At 58.6% G+C, this 25,384-nt stretch overlaps 1 protein-coding gene across 4 annotated transcripts in view; it reads left to right on the top strand.

Annotated features, from left to right (window-relative positions):
• Positions 1 to 1,119: 1,119 nt before the first annotated feature.
• Positions 1,120 to 25,384, top strand: part of HDAC5 (histone deacetylase 5) — a 38,300-nt gene continuing 14,035 nt past the window's right edge. The window contains exons 1-4 of one of the 4 annotated variants that reach the window (XM_042965658.1): positions 1,120 to 1,256; positions 6,454 to 6,664; positions 14,281 to 14,352; positions 25,102 to 25,361. In XM_042965658.1, the coding sequence (XP_042821592.1) occupies positions 6,643 to 6,664; positions 14,281 to 14,352; positions 25,102 to 25,361 (354 nt within the window). In that variant the 5' untranslated portion in view covers positions 1,120 to 1,256; positions 6,454 to 6,642. Of the gene's footprint in view, positions 1,257 to 6,453; positions 6,665 to 12,993; positions 13,070 to 14,277; positions 14,353 to 25,101; positions 25,362 to 25,384 lie in introns of those variants that run through there. The other 3 variants (XM_042965657.1, XM_042965660.1, XM_042965659.1) reach the window with 3 other exon arrangements.

Here is a 25,384-nt window from a genome sequence, read left to right as displayed (position 1 = left end):
AGCATGAGCAGGGGAGGGGCAGAGAGAGGAGAAGACACAGAATCCGAAGCAGGCTCCAGGCCAGAGCTGTCAGCACAGAGCCCCACGGGGGGGGGGGGGGGGGGGGGGTCGAACTCACAAACCAGGAGATCATGACCCGAGCCGAAGTCAGACGCCCAACTCACTGAGCCACCCAGGCATCCCCGGATCAATCATTTTCAAGAGAACAGTGTGTATCGTGTGCATCTTTCAGGTCAACATAGACGTGCATAATTTTTAATGGCTGGATAGTATGCTGCTTAGTGGGTGTATGCCAGTTCCCTACTGATGACTAGTTAGGTTGTTTCCAACTTTTCACATTATTATAAAGAACCTTCTTACCTCTGTACATATTTTTGAACGCAATTCCCATTTCCTCAGAAAAAACTTTTGTTAGTGAAATTACCGGTCATTGACAAACTGTCTAGGTTTAATTACACATATTCATAGAGTGTCCTAAGGGGAGTTGTAGAGGAGCAGGGCATCAAAGTCGGGAACCGGAAGTCTTCCTTTTGAAGGCCTTGAACTGTTACAGCCATACTCTGCCCTTTCTCAGTTTCTCCTTTCCCTGGCAAGGATGCAGTGTGGGCGGTGGGATCTGGCGGATTCGGGACCTGTGCCAGCCCTCCGCCTCCAGCCTAGCCCCCTAGGTGGGGTCTCGGCGGCTCTCCCAGTCGCTAGGAACCCATCTCCAGTTGCCCTCCCCCACCGCGGGAGGACGGGTCAGGGAGAAGCTTAGGCAGGCAACGATTGCACCATCCACGGTTTGAAAAGGAAGTCGAGGGAGCGCAGGGAGGAAAGTCGAGCGTCCCAAAGGCCGGGGCCCAGGAGTCAGACCGGGTCCCCTGCAGCGCTCCTTCCACCCCTTCTCGCAGGGCTCGGATCCCTTGCCTTCCACCCCCTCCCCAGCCCAACCCTTTGCTGGGTGTCGGCCCTTTAAGAACCTATCCCGGTGGCGCTGCTGGCCCCGCCCGGCGGGGAGGGCCGAGAGGGAGGGGAGGAGTTGGTGGTGGCTGAAGCTAGGGTGTTGGGGGGGGGGGGGGTCTGGGTCTATTTTTAGCTCTGGGTCGGGTCACGTGACGGGAGTGACGTCTCCGAATGTTGTTGTTGGTGGCGGCGGCGAGCGGAGCCGGAGGAGCCGCCGCAAAGATGGAGGAGCCGTCGAGGAGGCGCTGCCGCTGCTGCCGCCGCCGCTGCTGCCGCCGCCGCCCGCGAAGCCGGAGCTCGAGCCGCAGGGGGTGAGCCCGCCGAACCACCCCGGATCCCATCTCCCCCGGGTGCCCGCGACGCGAGGCGGCGCCCCCTCCTCCTGCCGTCGCTGCCCGCGGGCTCCCCGCGCGCGCGCCGGGCTCCGCGCCCCCCTTCCTTCCTCCCGGCTCCCGGTGCCCGGCGGCGCCCCCCGGGAGCATCGCCAGCCCGGGAGCCGGGCCTCGGGGTTATTGCGCGCGCCCCTCCCCGCCACTCCCGTGCAGGGGCGCGTTCCCTGCAGGTGAGGGAGGGGCCCGCCTCCCCGCGACCCGCACCCCCAAATGGCCCGGAGACCAGCCGGGGCTTCCTGATTTGCCCCTTCCCAGGCGGCGCATGTTGCGTTGCAGAGCGATTTGAGCCCTGCACCCGGATTCTATGCAGACCCCTCTACGCTGGACACTCCTTTCTTGGTACTCTGAGGCGAGGGGCGCTGCCCACCCCGCAGCGCTTCCACCCAGACCTAAGAACGCATCCTTGATTTTGTGTCCTTGACTTCCGTGCGTGAGGAGGGGCCTGTGGGCCCACCTTACTTCTCTCTCCCATTATTCTCACCCCCTCCCCCGTGAGGCGTTATTGCGTTTGTTCCCACCCTCTCCACCGTCTGACACCCTGGGGCCAGAGAGAGATGAAAGCTACCCTCCTTCCTGTCTGGGGTGGATGCCCCCCGTTTTTAATCCTGGATCTGTATCTCATAGAGGCAGGGTCTGCTCTTGCCTTTTAACTTGAGGGAGGCTGCCTCCCTACCCCACCCTTCTCTGGGGCCCTGGGGAAGATGAGAACTGGCTGGGTGATAAGGAATTGATTTGGGAGTCTGGTTGTTGGGGGGAGAAGAGGGGAAGGTGGGGGTGCCTCATTTGGGGGAAGAGGTGACCATCTGATACCTCCACTGTTGGCCTTCTGAGATGAGGTGTGTCCCCAAAGAGGAAGAGTAGCTGCAGTTACTTTTGGGGGGGGGTGCTCAAGAGACCCACCATCCTGACAGTGATCCCTGTGCTTCTGGGGCCTGGAATTAGTTTTGGCAATTTGGGGTGATGATGGTGATGAATGGGTTCACCTGAGAAGGGAGGATGATGCCAGATCTGAGGAACAAAAGGAGGCAGGGGATGGGAGATCCAGGAGGCTTGGCCAGAGGGACTCCTGGCCAGACTGCCCTGCAGGACTGGAGCTGGAGACTGGGTCTTGCCCCGGGCCTCTTCAGGTTCCGAGGACTTAGGCAGAAAGGATCCTCAGTCCGAGTTCAGGTGCGAGGGCCCCGGAGTCTGTGCTGGCTGTTGAGATGCTGGGCTGGGCTGGGCTGGGCTGGGCTGGGGCTGGTGGGTGAGCCATGTTGGGGGCTGCCTGCTTCTTCCTTCCAGTCTTCTCTCCTTCCTAAAACACAAAGCTTGGGACATCTTGGTTTGCCCCCTGCCCCTTTTGAATCGTCTCTTTGCTCTGTCTCCCCTTGGACTTAAATGTGGACTCTGTCTTGATAAGGCAGGCGGAGGTCTTTCTGAGTTAGAGGGGTGGGCCCCCAGTATCCCCACTCTGTCCTGTATATGCATGTCAGGGGCCAGAGAGACAGAGATCAGGTGTAAGTTACTTGGGGGGCAAGGCTGGAGGACAGGTTAACTCTGTGCCAGCCTTCCCTTCCTCCCCAGTATATCCTCCCCAGTAGCTGGACCTAGTAATGGAGGTGGGGGGCAGCGGTATCACATGCCCCACCCACTCCAAGTAGCAGCAGAGACAAAGGTTTGCTTTCCTTTCCCTAGGGGTGGCATCTTAGCTATGTGTTTAGAAATGGGGCCTGGGGATGGGGGGTGGTGTAGTTTGTGTTTCTGCCTAAGGGGGAGGGGGATCAGCTATAGGAGCTGGGGGGAGTGCAGTCGGTGCCGAAATACCAGCTGCTCTTTAATAATTAATTCTTCCTACTCACATCCCTTTGAGGAGGGATGTCTGGAACACGGCATCAGGCTCAGCCAGCCTGCTAGAGGACGCACTCCTGTTGGGGGGGGTGGGGGAGAGACTGCGAGGGGGGGCGGTTCTTGGCATTTTTGGAGCACTGTCGCTTGCTCATGAATGAAAACCTGATGCAGCCCATGAGGGGGCCTATTGTAGTCGACTTTGGCTAATTAAACTTTCTCTGCCTTTCTTCTCCCCTACCCCACCTCACCCCAGCCCCCGCCTCAGCCCTTTCTTGAATGAGGACCCTGTCTGGTAGTGCTGGGGAGGGGGGTATCGGTCTGCCTGAGGTTTTAGGGCAAACAGACCCGGTCTTCTGCCCTCTGCCTCCACCTCCTCCCTCCCTCCCCTCTCATTCCCCCCCCCCCTTTTTTTTCTAGAAATAGCAGCCTCCTCCATCTGGCTTGTGCAGATGCCTGGAGCTGCGTCTGAGCAGACAAACAGAAATGGGCCGATTGCAAAAATGAATTTGTCAGCCTGGTGCCTTTTTTCCTTTCCTGTTCTCTCCCCCTTCCCTTAGTTTGGGGCCTAGAGATCCAAGTCAGCCACCCCTCCTGGCTCTGATAATCCTGGGCTTCTGGTGGCCCAGCTTGGGGGAGGCACAAGGTGGAGGGAGCTCTTGGAGGCTGGGGAAAGTGATCTGCCAGGGCCACAGTCAGCAGGGGTCAAGATCATAGGTCTTTTGTGCCCGTGGGATGGGATGTCTGGGCTTGCAGCTTTCTGATGAGGTCTTTGCAACTGATCTCAGATTCTGGGTAATCTCAGGTTCACAGGGTTTGGTTCAGACAGCTCCACCCAACTGTCTGTGACCTGGGGAGGGGACCCCAGGCTGCAGTGCTCAGGACCTGGGAGAAGGAATTCCCCAGGAATTCTGAGGGAGTTGTTTGAGGGACAGATCCCTGCAGGGCAGCCCTGTGAACTTGTGGCCTTGGGGTCATTACATTGTTCCATGCCTCCCTTATTTGTCTGCCCTTCTCCTCCCACCCTCTGCCAGAGTTTTTATTACTCATGAATGGGGTGGGGGAGTCTTTGCCCTACCTCCCCTGGTCTAGCCATGAGCTTGTGGGGTGAGGCGGGGCTGGTTTCCTTCATTCCACGCCCTGCCATCCTGGCTGGAGGTGGGAGGTGGGTTTGGATCCTGGACAGAGGTCCAGGGACAGAGGTCTCACTACAAGAGAGAGTTGATGGGTTGGAGACTGGGCTCTGGGGGTCTGCCTGCTGATGATGTCACGGAAGCCAGGCTGCTCACTGGTCAGGCATCAAAGTGTTCTGTTACCCAGAAGTGACACCTCTGTCAGTCCCTCACTGCCCACCGAGACCCTCGTATAACTATAGCCAACAGTGGAGTTTTTGCAGTAGAGGAAGGACCAAAGAGCCAGGTTTTAACCATTCCCCTGTCCTTTTTCCCTTTCATGCCCCACCCCAGACAAGAATCTTTGCCTGTCCGGATCAGGCAGTGAACTCTGCTTTGTTTCCCAGGGAGGCCCCTGTTCACTCAGGAGGCTTGACAGAAGGATGGGGGCGGGGGCGGGGGGGGGGGGACTCAAAGTTGATCTTAACTTAGGTTTTGTACCGTTGAGGTCCTGCCCCTTCTGAGTGTGCCCTGCTATGGAGGTGCCGAGATGGGCTGGGCCACTCGGGCTGCTGGGAATCGTGGGAATTTCTTAACGTGTGTTCCCCAGCCCACGGGAAAGGGTGTGAACAGGACTGGGCGCCAGCCCTGGGGTGGGCACGGGCTGAGCTGCCTGCCCACGCGGGCCCGGCCAGGGCACCAACAGCCCCACCTGCTACATTCCTGAGCTTGGCCTGAGCCCTGTGCAGCCTCTTTTGTCCTTGCCCCACATCTGTGCCTGCTGGGAACAATTCAACCCCTTTACTCTGCCTCATCCTAACTCCCCATCTGAGTGCACCTTTCCCCAGCTATAGAGTGCAAACCTTGTGGATGAAAGCAGGGGACAGCAGGCTTAGGAAGACTTGAGGTCTTCTGTGTGTGTGTGTGTGTGTGTGTGTGTGTGTGTGTGTGTGTGTGTGTGTTTCCTGTGTCCGGGCCATGCCTGACTCCCTGGCTGCTGGCTCCAAATGGACCCCACTCCTGGAATCCTTGATGACAGTGCAGGGCTTACTGAGAATTAATCCTGCCAGGAGGTGGGGCTGTCCAGGGGGGAGAGCTGGTTGCTTGTCCCTGGCTGGGGAACCAGGTGAGGGCTTAAACATATACCTCCTTTCAGCCTCACTGGATCACTCAGCTACCTAGTTTTCACTGGGTATTGGAAGACCTGCCTTCATTTGGATCAGATGAATGAGATCATGTCTGGGGTGGATCATGGGCTGTTTAGGGATGGGCCCCGGTGGGTGCCTGTGTAGCGTCTGAGGCTTGAAGAGTACCTGTGGGGCTGGAGGGGAGGGGGGCGAGTTGCTGAAGGAGTGAGGCCAGGTTGGAAAACTCACGGTCCTGTAATACTGGGCTATCCTCCATTATTGTATTGGTCTGGGCATACCTGTTATTGGGGTCTTTGGTGCCTTGGTACAAACTGGAAAGAAGGTGTCCCTTATTCTGGGTGGTCTCAGCCTGGCTGACTCATTGCTTGGCAGGCAGAGAACAGGTTGGTCTTCAGACCTCCTTGCACAGAAAGCCCTGGGTTTGGGCCCTGGACCCTAGTCCGGGGAGTGCTAGATGTGGGGTGCGTGTGTCTGCTTTTCCAAATCCCTGGAAACAGCATGGGTTATGGGTAGAAGAGGCGGCTACCCTCTTTCCTGGACCTGTTGTTGAATGGGGGAGACCAAGACAGAAACCCTTCACGATTCCAGAGTCGGGTGACACGAGGCTTCTGGGGCTGGGGTACCAGTTTCTCCCGTAACTTTTGCCAGAGACTCCAGATCAGCCTGCCTCGCCCCACTGCCGTAGACGGTTCAAAGCCTCCCTGCACTTTTTTCCTTTCGTGTACGCCCAGTCCCACATCAGGGACCCGAGCGAACGAGTCTGTAAGGTCTCCGCACCTGGTAGTGGACACTGTCACCTGAAAAGGAGTTTGGGCGTGGCTTCTGTAGCCATTTCCCTTTCCTCGAGTGCTGGCAGCCTCACCAGTTAGAGAAGAAGCGAGGGTCTGGCTGTTTTTGCTGATTTCCTCTGGGTCCCTGGGGCAGATGTCCCTCCTTCTCTTCCCCAGGTGTAAACTCACAAGCCCTGAGGTCTCCTTCAACTCTCATTCCTGAGTTGGGGGCCTCTAACCCTGCTCCGTCTCTCCCTAGGGATGCCGTTCTGAGTGCCTGACTGCCTCGCCCCGAAGGATGGCCTCTGATGGGCATTAGAGGCACAGCTGCCCCGGGCTCCTGTCCCGTCCGTCTGTCTGTTTTCGTCTGTCTCTCTTGACATCACCGCAGCTCCACCCCCTCCCGTCCCAGCCCCCAACGCCAGCTTCCTGTGGGCCCAGAGCCGGCATGAACTCTCCCACCGAGTCGGGTAAGAGCTGGGAGGCCAGAGAAGGGCACCCTGGGGTGGTTTTGGCTAAATGAGCTTGTGTGAGTTTCCAGCCAAGGCCAGCTGACCTTTGGGGTCTGAGCTGTAAAGGAACAAGGGGGGGTCAGGAATGGAGAAACCTTTGGAGAAAAAGACCAAGGCAAACCTGAAGTTATTGACCATGGGGTGGAGCTGGAAATTGATGAGCTGACAGTACAGCCTGGCCCTGGGAGGACATGGGTCCAACTCTGTCCCCATGCTTACCTTCTCAACTAGGGAGCCTCCAGTCCCCCTTCTGCCCTGCCCTGTTTGCCAAGACAGGCAGGACTGAGAAGGGGACATGTATCTCTGAATGTCTCTGGGCCATCTGAGGATGATACTGGAAGATTTCCTACAGCAGCCGAATGCAGCTTCCTTTTTTGTGGTGGTGTTTCTCCTCCTGGTGGAGAGTTTCCCTGTGTTCCATGTTTTTTTTCTTAGTGGAGGTTCGCAGGGCCTTTGGCCTTAGCCTTTGCTGGGATGTGTGGTACCGGGATGGAGGGGTGCAGTGATGTGTTGGTAGAGGAGTCTTGGCTTTCTCCTTTGAGTCTGGGTACCCCCTCTCTTCTTGGGCCCTGGACATGGTGGGTTCCTAATTTGGGGTCTTTGGCCCTGCAATTTCCTAGTCCCCTTTGCTCCTAGGAGGCTGCCTAGTACTGCCAGAAATAGTCTATGGGTGAGTCTCCAGGCAGATTTATGGATGGGTGGGTCTGGGTGTATGCCCATGAGGATGTGTCCAAGTGGCCCGAGCTGGACCCTCAGGAGTTTCACAGGAGGGTCATGGGTCAGTGTGGTCAGAGTAATAACTACCTTCTTTCCCTGGCTGTCTCCTTCGGCACAGTCTTAGAGGGTCAGAGTCTATCATGTTCCATTTTACCCGCCCCCCCACCCCAGCCCAGCCTGTCCCCCACATCTTTTTCCGTAGGGGTAGAGGGATATTTCCCCATCTTGTAGAGGCAAGAGAACTAGGGCCTAGAGATGAAAACCCATTTGCAGGATGGAAGCAGCATCAGGATCCAAGGCTTCTCCCATCTCATTGCTGATCATGGATTTGCTGGACCTGATGCTTTCTTAAAAAATTTTTTTTAAAATTATGTTTATTTTGTTTATTTGTTTCTGAGAGAGAGAGAGAGAGAGAGAGAGAGAGAGAGAGTGTGAGCGCACACAAGCGGGGAAGAGGCAGAGAGAGAGAGGGAGACACAGAGTCCAAAGGAGCCTCTAGGCTCTGAGCTCTCAGCACAGAGCCCGATGAGGGGCTTGAACCCATGAATCGTGAGATCATGACCTGAGCCAAGGTTGGGTGCTCAACCTACTGAGCCACCCAGGCACCCCTAAAAAGATGGTTTTTTTAATGTTTATTTTTGAGAGAGAGACATAGTACAAGTGGGGGAGGGGCAGAGAGAGAGGGAGACAGAATCAGAAGCAGGCTCCAGGCTCTGAGCTGTCTGCACAGACCCTGATGCGGGACTCGAACTCACAAACCGTGAGATCATGACCTGAGCCGAAGTTGGATGCTTAACCAGCTGAGCCACCCAGGCGCCCTGGACCTGATGCTTTCTGTTGTGGGGACCCAGTGCTGGCGCTCTGTGGCAGAGGTCCTGACCAGGGTCCTGGGGGTTCTGTAGACTCAGGGAAGCTGGCAGCTGGGGGGATTGTTTGGCTTTGCGCCGTTTGTTTTGGTCAAGGTTGTGCCCCTTCCCCTTTCCGGCATGACATACTCAGGGCATGGGCCGCTGGCAGAGTAGGGCCCCGGCTGGTGAGGGCTGTACTCCTAAGACTCCCCACATCAGCTTTGCCTGCTGAGCCCCCTCCTGCAGGGTTTTTGTTTCCCCTTTGGAGCCTCTAGTCTCTGTCTTTGCCTTCATTCAACCTTTGGGGGCTGTGGCGGGAGTTAGAGTGGAGAGGTCTGGGTGACTCCCGTGCTGGGGGAGGCTCTGACTTCCTGCTTCCTCCTCTGAGGCGGGGCTGGCCAAGGGAAGGGAGAGGCCTGGTGGGTTCTCTGCAGTCCCGGGCCCACCTCAGCTGGGCCCTGCTGCGGCATGGTCGCTTGTGCCCTGGTCGCTTGTGCCCAGCAGCAGGGCCCAGCTGCTCCTTTCCTCTGAGCTACTGTGCTGACCTATCTAGGCGCCACCTGCAGTCACACTGAGCCTGGGTCAAACCCTTGGTCAAGGGAACAGAAACTGCCCGGAGGCATCTGGCTGTGGCTTGGGAAGGACATTTCCCGGCTTTGGGATTTTATTCCCTTACGGCGAAAGGCTAAAAAACATCACCCTTGGCTAGATGCGGTCACTAGGTTGCCTTGCCAGATGCTGGTGGCCCAGGTTCCCCTGGCAGCTGGTTCTGCCAGAGCTGGTAGGAGTGTGGTGGTAGATGGAGGTGTCCACCAGCGCGGGAGGCAGGCAGCCTGGGAGTGGCTGCTGAGCCTGGCCAGGAGGGGCCTCTGGGGCCTGGAGAGCTGGCCTCACCTCCTGGCTGGTTTTCCAGATCCCCCCAGCAGGGGGAGATGCTGTCTTCTCATGTTTGGGAAGGAGTTAGAGGAGGAGGGGGCCAAGAGACTGGGAACCACATTTCAGGACTGTGGAGAGGCCTCAGAGCTGGGGATCGTCGCCCGGAGGCTCTTCCCGTCCAGTTTTCCTGGGGCTCCGGGGCTGCCTCTCCTTGCGGAGGCAGAGCTGCTCTGGGGCGGGGGGGGGGGGGGGGGGGGATGGCTGGCCTCCACACAGCTCTTCCTTTTTGAGGGGCCCCCGCGTCTCCTGTTCCCAGGGCTCAGAGTGGTATCTGGGCTGGGGCTCCTGGTGCCTGTGCCTCGCACGGGCCTGGAAAGCACGTGCCTTTGGCTCCGCAGAAGTAAAATGAAACTGTAGCTGGGCGGGTGGGTGTCCACTTGGCCCGTGGACACTCTGAAGGGAGCCCCAGAAAGAGCGTGGGGCCCTGGGGCTGGGGACAGAGGTAGGAATGATGAGAACGGGTAGTGCCCGGGACCTGGGTGCCCTGGCCCCTGAGCACCCCTCTCCCTCTCCTGAATCCCCGAAGACTCCCTCCTCTCTCCTTAGGGCACAGAACAGCACTGTTCCTTGGTTCCCTCCACTCTCTCAGGGTGGGAGCTTTCCTATTTGGCCAGTGCTTGCTGAGTATCCCCAGCGTGCCCAACCCTGAGCTCAGCCTATGGAGGGGACACAGAAGGAAAATAGAAGATGGTCCATCCCTGCCCTCCTAACAAACGAGTTAGTGGGAGAGAGTCTCCTGGGTGAGGGGCGGCAGGCAGAGGGAGCAGTTTGCTTCTGGGGCTCACCCCTCCTCCCCCGGGGGTAGGAGCTGATTGACTTACCTCTGGGCTGGGCTGAATGCCAGCATTTGACCTGATTTGCCTCTTTTGCCATCTTGGGAGTACAGGCAGAGGCCATTGATGGGGCCGCCTGCTTCCCTGAGGAGGCCACTCCCTGGTGTCTGGCTTCTCTTCGAGCCAAAGGGGGCTCAAGGATCGAGGCTTTCTTTATTTTTCTGGAACTGGTCGTTTCTGCTCCCCTCAGTGGGGTTGAAGGACTGACAGAACCTGCCGCCTGTCTGGGCTCAAACAGGCCAGGTTGGAGGAGATGCCCTGGCACCTCGGACCTGGGACCGAGGCCTGCGCTGGTCCCTGCCCCGTCCTCTGTGCTGTTGCCCAGAAGGGAGGGCAAGAGTGAGGCCCGCCGTGGGAGCCAGTCTGGATGGCGGCAGGGCCCCAGGAGGAGGCGGCCAGGTTCCTTATCCCCAGCGTGGGAGGGGAGACAAGCTTCATGACAACACCTGCCTGGCCAGCACCTCCCAACACACTCCACACTTTCTCTCCTTCCCTTTCCCAGGAAGGAGGGAGGGAAGGCAGCTGCCCCCTCCGGGTGACCAGAGAAACTGGGGCATGGGTGTGGGGTGGAGCCAGGAACCTCGGCGTCCTGCCTCCCAGCCTTGGGCCCAGGCTCTGCCTCTGACGCCCCCCCCCCCCCCATCAGGGGAGGCAGGCACCCAGCCCCGAGAAGGAGAAAGTGGGTCAGTATGGGCGTGGGCCTGGGGTCTGGGAAGTGGACTCTCTACTTAGATGCCCCCTGGCACACCTGTGCTTACTGTAGATTGGGATCTGCTCCGCCCTCCTCTTCCCTGCTTCATGAGTCGAAAGGGATTGAAGGCTCAGATGGGATGGCAGGGTCAACCCTGAGGGGATGTGAAAGCTGCCAAAGTAGGTGTTCACGTTTTTCCGGGACTTGGTTTCAAATGGGAGGCTTCAGCCAGCACCTAGCGTGGAACCTGGCACACGGCAGCTCTGTCTGGTGCCATGGGGCTGACGGGCTCCAGCATGATGGGGGCTCAAAGGGCAAGAGAAAGCTGGAGGGCAGGCAGGCCTGATGTCCCCAGGGCCGCAGGGCACCTGGTACCCTCCCTCGATCCAGGGTGCTCCTGAGCCAGCCCTCGGGTTTTCACTGTGCACGAGTAAGATTTGCTTTCTTCTCTTAGGTCAGGGCGCTACCCCAACCTTTTGTGCCCAGGAAATGGGAGCCTGGAGGAACTCAAGGAGCCAGCAATGGCCTCTTCCCCTCCTCTAGATTTGGAAGGTTAGGAGGCCTGAGGCCGGCCTCTGAGGGAGGGAATGAGATCATTGTGGTCTGGAGGGGATGGTGCCAGCTGCCAATGGCGTTCACGCACCCTAGGCTTGGTGGGTGCTCTGTGAGGTTTGTGGGATGACACATGGGGGGGCTGGATGCCTGGAGACAGGGAAATGAACCACGAGGAGAGGGGCTATAGAGTGGGAAACATTGAGGGTTGGACACGAGGAAGACCTTATCGCATCACCTGAATCTCAGAAGGAGAAAAGCCACTTGTTCTCACCCCAGGCCTCGTCTCCAGCTCCCCTGGAGGATTCTGGGAAGTGCGTTGAGGATTGTCTGGTTGTCTGACGCTTTGCTTCCCACTTCGTGCTGTTACAGGAAGTCCTAACAGTGCTGGGAACTGCCCCGAGCCCCAGGCTGTGGCCACCTCTGGTTGCCCAGTCTCCTGGGTGCTCCTATCTTTCCCATGCAAGGAGTTCTCTTTCCTTATGTTTCTGGCTGCTCCAGGTTCTGGGGGCTCTGCTTTTGAGGACCTCCTTTCCTCCAGAACAGGGCTCCCCGACCATATTCTCCCGTGCCTGGGGCAGGCAGAGAGAGCCAGGACAGGGCTAGCCAGCCCTTCTGGTTGCTCCCAGCGTGGGTGGGTGGAGTCCTGAGCTGGGAGGGGCTCCTGCCCCTGGCTCTCTGGGCTGCCTTGAGTCTCCTGCCCATCCCCTCACTGAGGGGACTTTGGGTCTTTGCTTCCCTTCCTCTTTAGAGAGTCTGGTTGGCCAGGATGAGGTTGGGGCAGGAGGTGGTGAATGAGGTCCCCAGACCCACCCTGAGATGTCTGCCAACGCCAAACCCCTGCGGGGAGCACTGCCGCATCACCATTTTTTTAGAGTCTGCCTCGGCAGAGAAGCTGAAGCTCCAGATCTTTGTTCGGGTCCTGTTTCCCGCCCTCCACCCCAGTGTCTGTCTTATTGTGTAAGATCAGCTCGTCTAGCGCCTGGGAAAGCCCATTTCTGCCACCTCCCTGTCTATATGGTCCCCCACCTGAGGGCAGGAGGCCCCTCTGCTGTCATCCCTGCTTGGCAGAAGCTGGCTAGAGTATCGGGCTGCAGGAGCCACGGCTACCATGTCCTTGGTTGGCCAGCTCCTTCAGGGCTCCTGACAGGAGGGTGAGGTCATCCAGTCCAGGGAGAGGACAGGTGTCCCTGGCTCCGTGCCTGGAGTTGGGGGCAAGGAGGGGCCAGGAGGGGGCTCCAAAATAGCAACCGTGACATCAGGAAGGGGGAGGGGGACCGAGACCCAGGAATAACCAGGCTATTAAAAGGCTCCAGTGAGGTCAGGGGGCCAAGTGGGATCTCTGTACCAGTGGGAGGTATAACCCGAGGAGAAGGGACGAGCCAGCAGTGAGCAGGGTAGGCGGGTGTCACAGGTCCTCGTGTGCACTAGCCCTAGGTCCCAGTAAGGCCCCAGGAGCATGGGCTGCCGTGCCAGGCCTGGAGCCGGTCATGAAGGGCTGGATCCTGGCAGCCTCTGGAGTCTTCTTAGAGGGGCTCTGTCCTCACGTGTCTTCCTCCCTGGGTACTGGGGGTCATCGTACCTGTGAATGGAAACCCTGGGGCAGCTTCATGTGTTCCTTTGTGTAGGAGGCAGTGGGCTGTGGTGGTTAGCACTCAGACTGGAGCCTCAGACATCCCGGCCTTACCATTTAAGCAGCTGTATGACCTAGAGTGAGTGACTTCATCTCTGCCTCAGTTTCCCCATCTGCACCTATCTCCTGAGGTCATCGTGCAGAGTAAACGAGGTGATGTATGTGCTGCCGTTAGCATCGCACCTGGTACATAGCCAGGGAGGAGCTCCGTGTGCCCAGAGTGGGCAGGTGCCCCCGCCCCCCGCCCCGCCCCCCCCACCCGCTCCCTTCCATGGATGCGGCAAGGCCTATCGAGGAACTCTCCCTGCCCCCTGGAAGGAAGTGGAGCAGCCCATGGAGGCGACACCCCTAGTGGGTAGGAGGGAGCTGCCATTTAGCTGCTGCTCAGGGGTCTCCCTGCTGGTTGAGGGGGTGGGGAGGCACCTTCCAGCTCCGAGGGAGGGCGGAAGTTAAATCAACTCCCATCTGGCTGTTAGAAGGACTCCAGGGAAGATGTGAGGTTAGGCCAGGTGGCCCTGTCTGCCACCCTCTCCCAGACCCTTCTGGTTTCTTTACCTGCTCTGATGGCGAGAGGGAACATAGAGATGGAATCTGGCTTTTTGGTCTCCAGCCCCTCGCCTGCCAAGAATAGTGCCAGAGCGGCTCCTGAACACATGGGTCCTCTGGCCTGTGCCCTTCTCCAGCTCAGCCTCTGGCCATCCGCTTCTGTGGCCTTGGCCCTGAGTGCAGGCCCTCCCCTGTTCCCATCCCCCTGCCTGGCGCTTCCTCCTGGGGTGGAACGCGCCTCCCCCCCCCCCCCCATGGGGCCTCCGCCAGGCCCGGGCTCCTGGCAGCCGGCCGGCGGCTCCCTGAGCATGCTCCACCTATTTATAGACAGGGCCCTCCCCCAACTGCTATTTCAGTCTCCTGCCAGCTGCCGGCGGCTCATTCGGGAAGGAGGAGCAGGGAGCCAGGCCCAGAGCTGTCACCCAGGGCTGGGAGGGAACACAGAGAGCCCGCCTGCCTGCTGAGCTCCCCTTCCTGTCCCCTGAGCGCCCAGCCATACCCCGGCTCCTGGGAGCTGGGGAAAGGCCAGTGGTCCCATGCCCCTCTAGAGGAGAACCGGGCCTGTAGCTCCAGAGCCTCCTGGCTCCTCCTGCCGCCAGGAGTGCCCGGGCCGGATGAGGCACCTCCCCACAGCACGGGTCCCAGCAGCAGTGGCCTAGGGGAGCCCCTGAGCAGTGAGGGCCCCGCCCGACCACCTTCCCCCTGGCTGCCTCCCGCCTCTGGCGGCCCCCTCCCTGGCATGCTGCTGGTGCCCAAGGCTCAGGGGCTCGTGGAGATGCTGCAGACCATCTATGAGACGGAATCCTGTTTCTCAGCAGATGGGATGTCAGGCCGGGAACCATCCTTGGAAATCCTGCCTCGGACCCCTCTACACGGCATCCCTGTGGCAGGTAAGTGCTTTGCTGTCCCCGCCTGCCCTCTGCCATTGGGCATCCTTGTCCCTGGGGCTGAGCACCTGGCTCCGAGCATCGCCCCGATGGGGTCCTGCTTAGATGTTTTTGGAGGGCTTTGTTGAGAATGTGTGGTCAGGGGAGCCGTGCTCACTGAAGTCGACTCCCCTGCCCTCCCTGGCCCAAACCTGCCTTCCCGCCATGCCCTCCAGCTGCACTCTGCTGCATTCTGGAGTCTCTTTGGCCTCCGGCAGGGTGGCAGGGTCGGCGTAAGCTGCTGGGGGCTGTGGAGTACTGGAGGATCCTGGCCTAGTTGGCACTGTGGTCAGAGGGGAGGAAGTGGGTCAGTGACCTGCCTCCCAGCGGCCTGCTCCCCAGGTCTGGACAGGGGCATGAGCCATAGCTGAGTGTTCACAAGAGTAAAGGCCACCCCAGCTCCTGTGACTGAGTTCTTGGGGGCAGTGACTTCTGCAAGTCCCCAGTCAGGAGTTCCCCAGACGCGAGGCAGTTGTGGTAGGGTTGGGTAGAGGCTGGCAGCTTTGGGGTGTCGGGGGTCTTGACTTCCTTAGCTCCCCATCTCTCCTTCCGTCTGGCCTTGATTTTATCCCATCTCATGGCGGCGAAGGCGTGTCACTCTGATTCTTATGGGCTTGAGGACCCCCTAAGACTGCCACTTTATCAGCAGGGACATTTTTGGCTCTTGCCGGGGGTGGGGTCCCCCAGAGCTGGGCCACTCCCTCCCTCCCTCTCAGGAACCTGTTGGCAGCATGAGGCCTTTCTGGCACAGCCTTCCCACCAGGCCGGCACCACAAGATGCTTCTTCTAGGGAGGGGCCTGCTGGCCCCATGCCCGCTTGGCCCCTCCTGGCAGTGCCTTGGTGCTTGGGTGTGGGTGTCTGTGTGCATATGTATCAGGAGTCTTTGCCTTTGGATAGTGGGTGTGGGTCCCAGGCTTTGAATTGGAAGGTGGGAGCTGTGTGCCTCCGTGGGTACCTGTGATTTGGCTCTAAGCTGTCCAAGGATGAGGTTGCAGCTGAACTAGGATACGTGAGAGGATGAATGTTTTGGGAAGTTTTGGAAAATCTTTGGGATAAGGCCTGCCATCTGCCTGGGCAGTGATGCCCGCAGTGTTTCCTAGGGAAGGGGCATAACCCTGGGAACCGACCCTGCAGGGTGCCCACGCAGGCCCCTGTGTTGGGGGCATGACCCTGGGGGCTGGCTGTGCAGAGGACCTACACTGGGAGGGAGTATAAACACAGGAGCGCTCTAACCCTGGTCTGGTTGAGCCGGCGGCTCTAACTGAAGACCCGGCCTGAAGCCCCTGGGAGTCGAGCTGGTCTCTTGGAGAGCAGAGGACTGACTGTGTAGAGCATTGCTTGCAGGCAGATGCCATATCGGTCCACCCATCCTGCCCTTCTCCCCGCTGTCCCTTGCTTCCCAGCAGCAGCTGGCGGTTGGCCTGAAGTTTCCTCCTCAGCATGTTCTCTTACCTTCTTTCAAGTTAGACCTCAGAATCCTTGCGGGCTGGAACCCTGCTACTCTTATCCCTTCCCTGAGCCTCCTGTCCTTGCATAGACCCCCCCACCCCCTGCCAGCATCTCTCTCTAGATCCCTGTGCCCCCGCCACACGCGCACTGCCTAGCCTTCTGATCGGTGGTGTGGTCCATGCTGGCAGGAGGGAGGTGTGAGTCACCTCAGCGGCTCGGGGAGAGGGCTAAGAATGTTCCCCCTGCGCAGCTCTGATGCTGTGTCTGTGACGCGGCTGGGGACAGATATAGGCCTGGAGCTCGGCTGCCTTGTTTTTTTTTTTTTGGACTCTGGAATGTAAATAGATGTTTCAAATAGAAACGCTTTAACCTTTGGGTTAAAAAAAATCCACCCCGGATAAACACGGCCATGAGGGCCCAGGCAGCCTGGTGTTCCCCCACCCCCACCCCCTCCCGCCTCCTCTCCCCATCTCTTGATCAGTCTCCAGACAGGATGCAAAAGCCTGTGGCTAAAAAAGCAGGTGTCCAGGGACGCTTCTTGGGCAGTGTGTGTCGCCAGGCCTCCCCAGCCCGAGGGATTGGGGAAGAGGACTTTCCGGGGTGGCTGTCTACCCTGGACTCTGCCTACTCCAGTGGCAAATCTTGGGAACCCTATTTTAGGGCTATCCTTCGCTCCGTGGGCTGTCTTGTTCCCCGTCACTTAGCACAGTGCCTGGCACATGGGTGAATGAATGTTGCTTGAAGGGCTGGCGTCCAGAGCTGATGTCAGGATTCCTGGGTTCTATTCTGGGGCTTGGCCCTCTGGGTGAGTAGACAGATACGGTGAGTTGCCCCCATGGGAGAGCCAGAGCCTTGGCAGGGGGTGCTCCCGGGGGATGCAGGGCACTCTTTGCTGTTGCTGCTTGATGAGGGGCACAGATTGCAGCTGCCAATGGTGCCATCAGAGGTCTTCCTTGACGGGTGCGGTCTCTGCCTGGCCCCTCTACAACAGCTCAGCCCACAGTGGGCACTCCCCTCACTCAGGCCTGGTTGCAGCTTGGGGAGCCTCGGAGCTTTCACCCCTGTGTGGGATTCCCAAAGATGCGGTTCTGGGGGATCCCCCGTCACCCTTCTGTGGGCTCTGGATTCCCCTGTGGCCTGCACGTTCTTCAGGCCATTCCCAGCTTGGCTGGGTGTGTGGGTGTGTAGGTGTAGGGGTGCGGGGAAGGTAGGAAGGGCGAGGCTCAGGTGGGAAGGGAACTAATATTATAATGCACTAAGTGACAAGAGTATCAGGTGCTTTCCTTACCTCGTCTCTTTTAGGAAGATATTATTAGCCATGTTGTACGATTGAGAAAGATCAGAGAGGTTAAGGAACTCGCCCAAGGTCGCAGAGTAAGTGACAGCTGGGATTCAGATTCAGGTCTCTGTGAAGGGCTGCGGCCAACCCACACAAGCGTTCCTTTGTGCACCTTTTTTAGAGGGGGCCCTTCTTCCAGGTGGATACATCTTCACGCCAGGCCACGTGGCTTAGCAATTGGAGCGTGGGCTAGATTTCAGCCCCAACTTGCCCCTTTAAGTTGGTTGCTCTTTGTATACACAGCGTGTATCCACAACCTGCCTTTGTGCCTCTCCAGTTTGTGCTCCTGGAGAGTAGAGACCAGTCTGGCTTTGGGGGGACTGCTGAGGTTTCTGAGAGGAGACTTTGTTCTCTATGAGTAGTGGGGAGCCACTTGGTCAGCTCTCCCCCTCCCTGCAGGGATTTCAGGAGAGAAGCGGGCTCAGGAACAAAGTTGAACACTCCATCGCATTCAGACAGCCTCCCCTCCCCCCCCCCCCCCCCCCCCCCCCCCCCCCCCCCCCCGCCAGCCCCTCCGACTTCATCACCTCTTCTTGTTTTTGAGACCCTCAGCTGTCCCTTCCCTGCTGCACAGCTGCCAGACAGGAAATCAGATTAACTGTGTCCACACACACAGCTGTAACAGCTGTCAGGTTGGCAGCAGAAATGAGTGCAGCCGGACCAGGGACACGGTGAGAAAAAGTAGTTCTCCAACTTTCAGTCGTATCCAAAATACCAAGGGAATATATTAAAATGCAGAGCTCCAAGGCTTCGCCCCTGCCCTCCCCCACTGAAGGGTTTGGATTCTGTAGGGCAACCCAGGAACCAGGATTTGGGACGCATGTCAAATGGTTCTGATGTGTGTAGACCCGGCCTACGCTTGGAATAAGGGCTGTGTGGACAGGAATCATGTGGACGGGGTCGTGGGGCCCGGCAGCCTGCCTGTGGTTGTCACCAGCATCCCCGGGAAGGCCTCAGTGGGCTCTGGGACTCCTCGGAGAAGGGTTGACCGCACCGGGAGGAAGGCTGTGGCCCCGGTCAGAGTCAAACACAGCCCCCGGCAGCCTGGCGGTCTGCGGAGGGGGGATGTCTTGAGACGCTGGGCAGCAGGTGTGTGAACCCCAGCTGGGGTGGAGGATTATGGCAAGTGGCCAGGTGGGCAGGGCACCCCGCTGGATGCTCAGGGCTGCGTTGTACTTGCGGCGGGCGGGGGGGGGGGGGGAGTGGAGGCAGAGCCCCTGCCCTGGGGCCCCTGCTGTCCACCCCAGGTGTGGAGTGAGCAGTCCCAGCGACAGCTGCAGGCTTTGCGATTAATGCGCCTTTTAACTGCTTCTCGCTTGGTGCCCCAGTGTTTCCTGGAAATGGTGGGGCTGGGAGAAGTGAGTCTGTTTCTCTTCCAGATAGCCGTCTGAGATGAGCGAGTAACTCTCTCTCCACCAGTGAGAGATGCTCGTGCCTTGCACCAGGACTCTCTGCACCCCCTAGGCTTAAGGTCCATCAGAGGCCCGGTCTGCCTCAGGATTTCTGGGGGTTCCAACCACTCAGCCCCCTTCTCACTGGTGCTCCTGGACTCTGGTGTTCTGGAGGCCAACGGGGTGCCCCGTCTAGATCCCTGCATCCTTAATGCAAAGTTTGGCTCCTTGCCCCATCTCTCATTAAATGCAGGAGCAGCCCTCAAGGTTTCTCCTGTTTGTTTGTTTGTTTGTTTGTTTGTTTGTTTGTTTGTTTTTTCTTCTTTTTTAGTGGGAGGCAGATGGAGAGCCAGAAGACCTGAGCTAAGCCTTAGCTCCCCTGCCTCCCTTCCAGATGATGTTGGACAGATCTCTTTGATCTGTGGCCTCACTGTCCTCTGTCACTTTGGGAAGTTGAGTTGCTGATCTGCGAGCCCATCCTGCACTGATATTCTGAGAGTCTCTGAAGTCAATTGCACGTTGCTTCTGCCTTTCCAGAAGAGGGGCCCAGGAAGATGTGGGATGGTACTGGGGAGACAGTTGGAGCCTGCAGTGGAGTGAGGTTAGATACCAGAGAAGGCTTTCTGACTGCTTGGAGTCGGGACCCCCAGAGCAGGGATCGAAACCTTTGCTCCTCTGGGCTAAGCAATGCTTTTGAGGGACCAGAGGGATGCCACGGCCGTGGGCTGAGCCGCAGAGGACAGAGCGGCCCTTCTTGGAGGTAGCAAAGCAGCAGAAACAGCCTGGATGTGCTGTGGTTGGGAGGAGGCCGTTCCCAGGATTCCTTCTCTGGCTCTGGGATCTCTCGCCGCTGGCTGGTCCAGTTCATGTTGTGCCCCACAGGCAGGGCTTTGATCGGGACAGGACCACAGAGTGACCTTGCAGCAGTCTGAAATGAGAGAGCTGAGGCCTCGCTCTGGCGGGGGTCTGAGCTTGGCGTAGTGCTAAGTATTTTGTATCATGCACTTTAGAAACATTCTGAGAAGTGGTCCCGAAATCTTCACCTAGACTGCCAGAGGGGTCGAGGATAGAAACAGATACCAGGAGCCATTAGTAACAGCCCTGACTAGCATCTCCTGAGATCTTCCCGGGCACAGCGCCAAGCTCCCCGGCGTGTCCTCCCCTGAGCCTAAGCGCTCTGGGGGGAAGGTACTAGTCTTACTCCCATTTCACAGATGCCCGCACGGAGCACAGAGAAGGTGCTCGGTGCCTTGCCCTGGGAAGTGGCGGAGCCTGACTTGAACCCTGGCATTCTCTTGCTCCAGAGCCCTGGCTCTTAACCATTATGTGATGTGTCTGCTTGCGTTACGTGAGGAGCTGTGACGATTGCTAGGTGAGAGTCTTCCCCAGCTCGCACATGTGGAAATACCGTCTGAATTGTGGTAGAACCTGTTGAGCCTAAATTGGCCTCACTAGTCACGTAAGAGCACAGAAATAGATCCTGGGAAACCGTCCTTGGTGGGGAGGAGTCATCGGCATCACGGGGAGGAGTGTGAAAGGCTGTTCCCTGCCTCCTTCCCAAAGGCCGAGGAAAGGACAAACCCCTTTTCCCATTCTCCGGAGGGACAGAACGAGGTCGTTGGCCATTTAAGGAAGCTGCTGACTGCCCCGCGTGGAGAGGGAGCTCTTGAGGGTACGGGGTGCTGGTGGAAGGTGCCGCCCACGCGTTGCTCTCCAGTGGGGCCAGTTATCCAGGCTGGAGGGTGTGGAGGGCCCGGGATGCCCTGCATTGGAGCCAGGCTGTTTAGGTTAGTGTTCAGAGGGTGTGATTCCCTGCTACTTAGCCGGTGGAATCTTCTACACAGAGGCCTAAGAGGTTTGTGCAAAAGAGGGGGCCGAAACAATGATCTCAAAGGCCTTTTTCCCCCCTTCCCCTCTTTTGATAGGGTAGCTCCTTAGATCCAGGGCGTATCTGCAGAGGCCTCATTCTTTTTTTTTTTTTTTTTTTTTGGTCCTGTTTGTCCCAAACCGCTCAGCTCACCCCTCTCTCACACTCTGTGTACCCTGGGTCCCTTCCTTCCCCCCTAGCCTTCTGTGGCTGGTGGCTCCTGGGAGCAGGGTCTTTTTAGAACCCAGCGTTAAGCTTTTTAGGTCTGTTGGACGGGTCCACTCGCTGTGCTGGCCCCTTCCATCTACATCTTCTCCAGGGGGAATGAAAGGTGCCATCTATCCGCTGCCAGGGTTTGGGTGACAGGTATTCTGGAGTTGGTGATTTCTCCATTTGAGGGCTTGGAGCTGGGGCATGGCTTGCAGTATGCTTAGAGCAGGAGGACAGCTTGGCCGTGCCCTGGAGCAACCAGATTTGTTTTTCGTTTTGAACCCTTGTTCCCAAAGTACCGCGAAAACCTGCTCCTCCTGTCCCAGAGCTCCTGCCCGCTCTGTCCCTCTTTGTCCGGACACTCCTTTTGGTCTAAGGCTGTGCTGGTGGCCGTCCCAGAAGTTGTCCCGTCAGCACCTGTACTATCTCCCCCTGAGGAGCCAGGCTATCTCTGCTTGCGCCGCCCGAACCATCTGCCGTGGGAGCCCCGACTGGGCTGCTGGGGTTCACGGAGAGGCGGGAGGCCCGGATGGATGGGAGAGAAGTGTCATCGTTAAGATTTCGCCACTGCCCAGGTGTGCCTGGGAGCTAGGCAGGGTGGCCCCTTCTGAGCCAGCGCCCGGTATGCGTGGGGCCACTCTGATGGCTAGAAATACGCAGCCCTGCCCACTCACCTACCTGTGCCGGGGCTTCTCCACGGAGGCAGTGTGAGTCAGTCTTGCAGAAGGCCGAGGACAGGATGGTATTGCCACTTTTTACTAAGGCCACCACTCCCAGGCAGAGGGGGCAGAGTCCTTCAGGAGTAGAGTATGGAGCAGGGTAGACCTGGACCCTTCTAGCTTCCCTCTGTAGGAGAGATTACTGTGTGGGCTGTCTGGCTTCCACTCTGTCCTCTACAGCTCTCTGTCAGAAGGAGGCATGGGGGCTGGGGGAAGGACCCAGGGCCTTGCCCTCCCAACTGATCCCTCTCCTGGCCTTTCAGGGGGCTCTTTGCTAGCCAGAGTTCCCAGCCTTTCCTCTTAGGGAAAATTCCACCCCACCCCCCTTTCTTCCCTTTCCAACGTCCTCCCACTTTCTTGGTCCACCAGGAGGCGGTCGAGAGCCTTCTCCTATCTTGACACACCCATTTCTCCTGCCAGGTGCTTGGTTCTAATGGCAGCCACTGCCACCTGCTCCGCTCATGCCAAGCTGGCAGAGGGCACAAATCCTCTAGGGGGTGCAAGGCCAGCCGGGCTCTAGGTTTTGTGCCCAGCAGACTTCATCCAGGAGGTTCTGTGCCTCCCCCACATCCTTTCCCTGACTCCAGCTGCCCAGCCGTCACCCCTTCCATCATAGATGGAGCCAGGTTATGACCCGGCAGAGCCCTGGGGTGCTGCATTTTGTCGAGGCCCTCCCAAGGCCTGCAGGTTAACATTCTCTAGTTGGCTGTGCTTCCTGCTTGCATGGGAACAAGGCTGTTCCCGGAGCCCGTTGGCCGTCCTGCCACCTGCATACCAATGGGGCTGTGGCTCCCACTGCATTGGGGCCTAGCATCTCTGCTGTGGCGGCGGCTGCGTGGGAGCCCTGGTGGGAGATTCCCCTTGCCTGAGCCCGTGCCCTCTCTGCAGGGCTCCTGCAAGGGAAGCCAGCACTGCTGGCTGTAGTTCCATCCCTAGCAGGGTTATCTGCTGGGAGCCAGGAGTGCTTGGACCCCTGCCCTTCCCTGGGCAGGCAGGCTGGCAGGCATCCGGCTCCTGCAGCCCCAGCAGCCCCAGCACCGGCGGGAGCAGCAGGTTGAAGCCTGTCCTCCTCTTGGCTGAGTGGTCAGAGTGCCACGGGCCAAGCCAGCCTCACTGAGGAATAGATAACTCTCCAGCCGGCTTGGGGCTTTGTTGAGCACTTCTAGCACTGGGGAGACCTGAGGCTGGCTGCTGGTTCCTTGCTGTCACCCTGCTTTGCACCCTGGGTGGGGTCGGCCACCTCCAGAAAAGCCCTTTGCAGGGCCTTTCCGAGGGCGCTTCCTCCCGGTGCTGGGGCAGGACGTGGGTTGGGAGGGAAAGTGAGCGAGTGTGTGTGTGTCTGTGTATGGAACCCCACCCTCCTGGCCACATCTGGCCACTCCTGCACATGTGGCTCTGGCCTCGTGGCCACAGAGTCGTCAGTGTGGCTGGCGGGCAAACCGCAGAGGAATGTGCCTAGCAGTGCTGGGCGGAGAAGGGGCTGGTGGGGACCGAGATACTCTGCTCAGGCTTTACCGTCCCATCCCCACCTCCACTGGGTCCCAGGGGCCATATTCAGGCATAAGGGTGGTAGCGGGGCCTTAGCCTTCAGCAGGCTTTGCCCCTGCCTGGGTGACACTCATTCAGTATGGGTTCCCTGGAGAGATCCAGGCCCATGAGTTGCACAGGGTCTAGAAGCCTCTCTTAGCTCAGCCCTTAGTCCTCTCCCAGCTCCCTCTCCACTCCCGATGAGGATCGATGATGGGGGCCTGGGCAGACCCCTGCTTACGAGGGGAGGAGACACTGGTAGCCACCAAGATGTTGGGGTCCTTCCATCTCCAGGCCCTTCCTTGCCACAGGAAGGTCTTCCCAGCTCCCTGTGGCGTCCCTGGGCTGGAGTGAGAAAAGTGAGGGCTTTCTTTGGAGAATGAAATGGAAAAGAAACAAGGTGGGTCGGCCCTGCCTCTCTCACTTCCTCCTTCCTAGGCAGTGGGTAGCCTGCCTTCCCCTTCCTGCTGGAGGCTCTGTGGAGTGTGGGTTGGGCTTGGGGCTCCCTGCTGGTGTGGTGTTTGCCCAGTTGCCCTGGCAACCACGGGGCAGTGGTGGGGAGTGACATTCAGTGACCAGAGGACAGTGTACAGGGATCAAGAGGTCGAGACCCATGCTTCCCATAAGCCCATTGGAACATTTGCCTCTCCCTGGGGCCCCCTCAGCCCATTGCCCGCATGGGGGCCTGGACCCGAAGTCTTGGGACCCAGCAGACCGCTCCACCCCTTTCCGCTCCCCAGCGGGTTCTCCCTGAGACCAGAGTTCTGAGATCTCTGCCTGAGCTCCAGCCTCCGCCCCCCTTGCCATTACCCTTCTTCCTGTCTGATTCCCTTTCCTTTCCTGTCTCCTCCTCCCACCTCCTCCCTGCTCCTGCCCGCCCATTCTCTCATTCCCCCTCCCCCCAGGCACAGCTGCTGTTTGGCTCACTCTATATATAGCGGCATTTTCAGGGTAATTACAATAAAACTGTTGAAAGGAGATAATCCAGCAAAGGAAGCAGAGTCTGACTCCCAGCCCCCTCCTGTCCCTGGTTTGGTGCAGCCCTGCACCCCCTTTCCCTGAGTCCTCCTGCTCCAACCCCCCCCCCCATTCTTACAGCCTCTCCCTTGGGCCCCATCTTCCCTAGCTGGGTGTGGGGCAGAGAAAAGGGGAAAGGGTACGGGTGTCCTGAGGGTCCCCACAGGCTTCTCCTGGGTTTCCCAAGGGCCCTGGCTGCCAGCCCCATCAGTTCTAGAACCAGCCTCTGTGCTTCAGTTTCTTTAGGTTTCTTGGCAGGGAATGTGTGATGCTGAGAGGTGGGGTGGCGGCATGGGAAGGATAGTGGTTAAAAGCATAGGGTTTGGATTCACATTCTGGTTCTTTGATCACCTGGCTGTGTGTGTTTGGTCATGTACTTAAACCTTCTTTTCTTTCGGGGCGCCCAGGTGGCTCAGTTGGTTGAGCGGCCAGCTTAGGCTCAGGTCACGATTTCACAGTTTGTGAGTTCGAGCCCCACGTCAGGCTCTGTGCTGACAGCTCCGAGCCTGGAGCCTGCTTCGGATTCTGTGTCTCCCTCTCTCTCTGACCCTTCCCTGCTCATGCTCTGTGTCTCTCTGTCTCTCTCTCTCTCTCAAAACTAAATAAATATTAAAAAAACTTTTAAAAACACAACAACCTATTTTCTTTCTCTTTTTAACTTTATTTATTTATTTTGGGGGGTGGGGAGACAGAGACAGAGGGAGAATCCCAAGCAGGTTCCACACTCAGCGTGGAGCCCGAGTCGGGGCTTGATCTCACAAACGGCGGGATCACGATCTGAGCTGAAATCAAGGGTCAGGCGCTTAACCTAACCGGCTGAGCCACCCAGGTGTCCCTGTACTTGCACCTTTCTAAAGCCCGGCTTTCTCGTTAGGAAGGTAACTCGTGTAAGATGCCCAGTGGTGTTAACAAGACAATTTATTACGCGTCGAGCACTCACAATCTTCCCGGTGCCGTGCTTCACGCTTTTGCGTATTTTCTTACTGAAGTTCATGGCTTGGACCTCAATTAAGGAAGAACACTGATTCTGTGGAGCAGAGGGCTCTGACTGCCTCCACCCCCCCACCCCGCCTGCCATCTATTCTCTTGGGTCTAGTGGGCCTGCCGGGGAGCTTTCTGGGCCCCCAGCATGGCTACCACGGCCTAGTAGCGGTAGGATCGGGCTCGCTGACGCCTGTCTCTTCTCCCTGCAGTGGAGGTGAAGCCGGTGCCGCCGGGAGCCATGCCCAGCTCCATGGGGGGCGGGGGTGGAGGCAGCCCCAGCCCCGCGGAGCTGCGGGGTGCCCTGGCGGGCCCTGTGGACCCCTCACTGAGGGAGCAGCAGCTGCAGCAGGAGCTCCTGGCGCTCAAGCAGCAGCAGCAGCTGCAGAAGCAGCTCCTGTTCGCCGAGTTCCAGAAACAGCACGACCACCTGACGCGGCAGCATGAGGTCCAGCTGCAGAAGCACCTCAAGGTGAGCGAGGGGGGCGCGGGGGG

Source organism: Panthera tigris, chromosome E1, assembly GCF_018350195.1.
Source record: "Panthera tigris isolate Pti1 chromosome E1, P.tigris_Pti1_mat1.1, whole genome shotgun sequence".
In the NCBI taxonomy this organism is placed as follows: domain Eukaryota; kingdom Metazoa; phylum Chordata; class Mammalia; order Carnivora; family Felidae; genus Panthera; species Panthera tigris.
The sequence above is the reverse complement of the archived record's forward strand: the minus strand, read 5'-3'. Positions and strand labels throughout refer to the sequence as shown.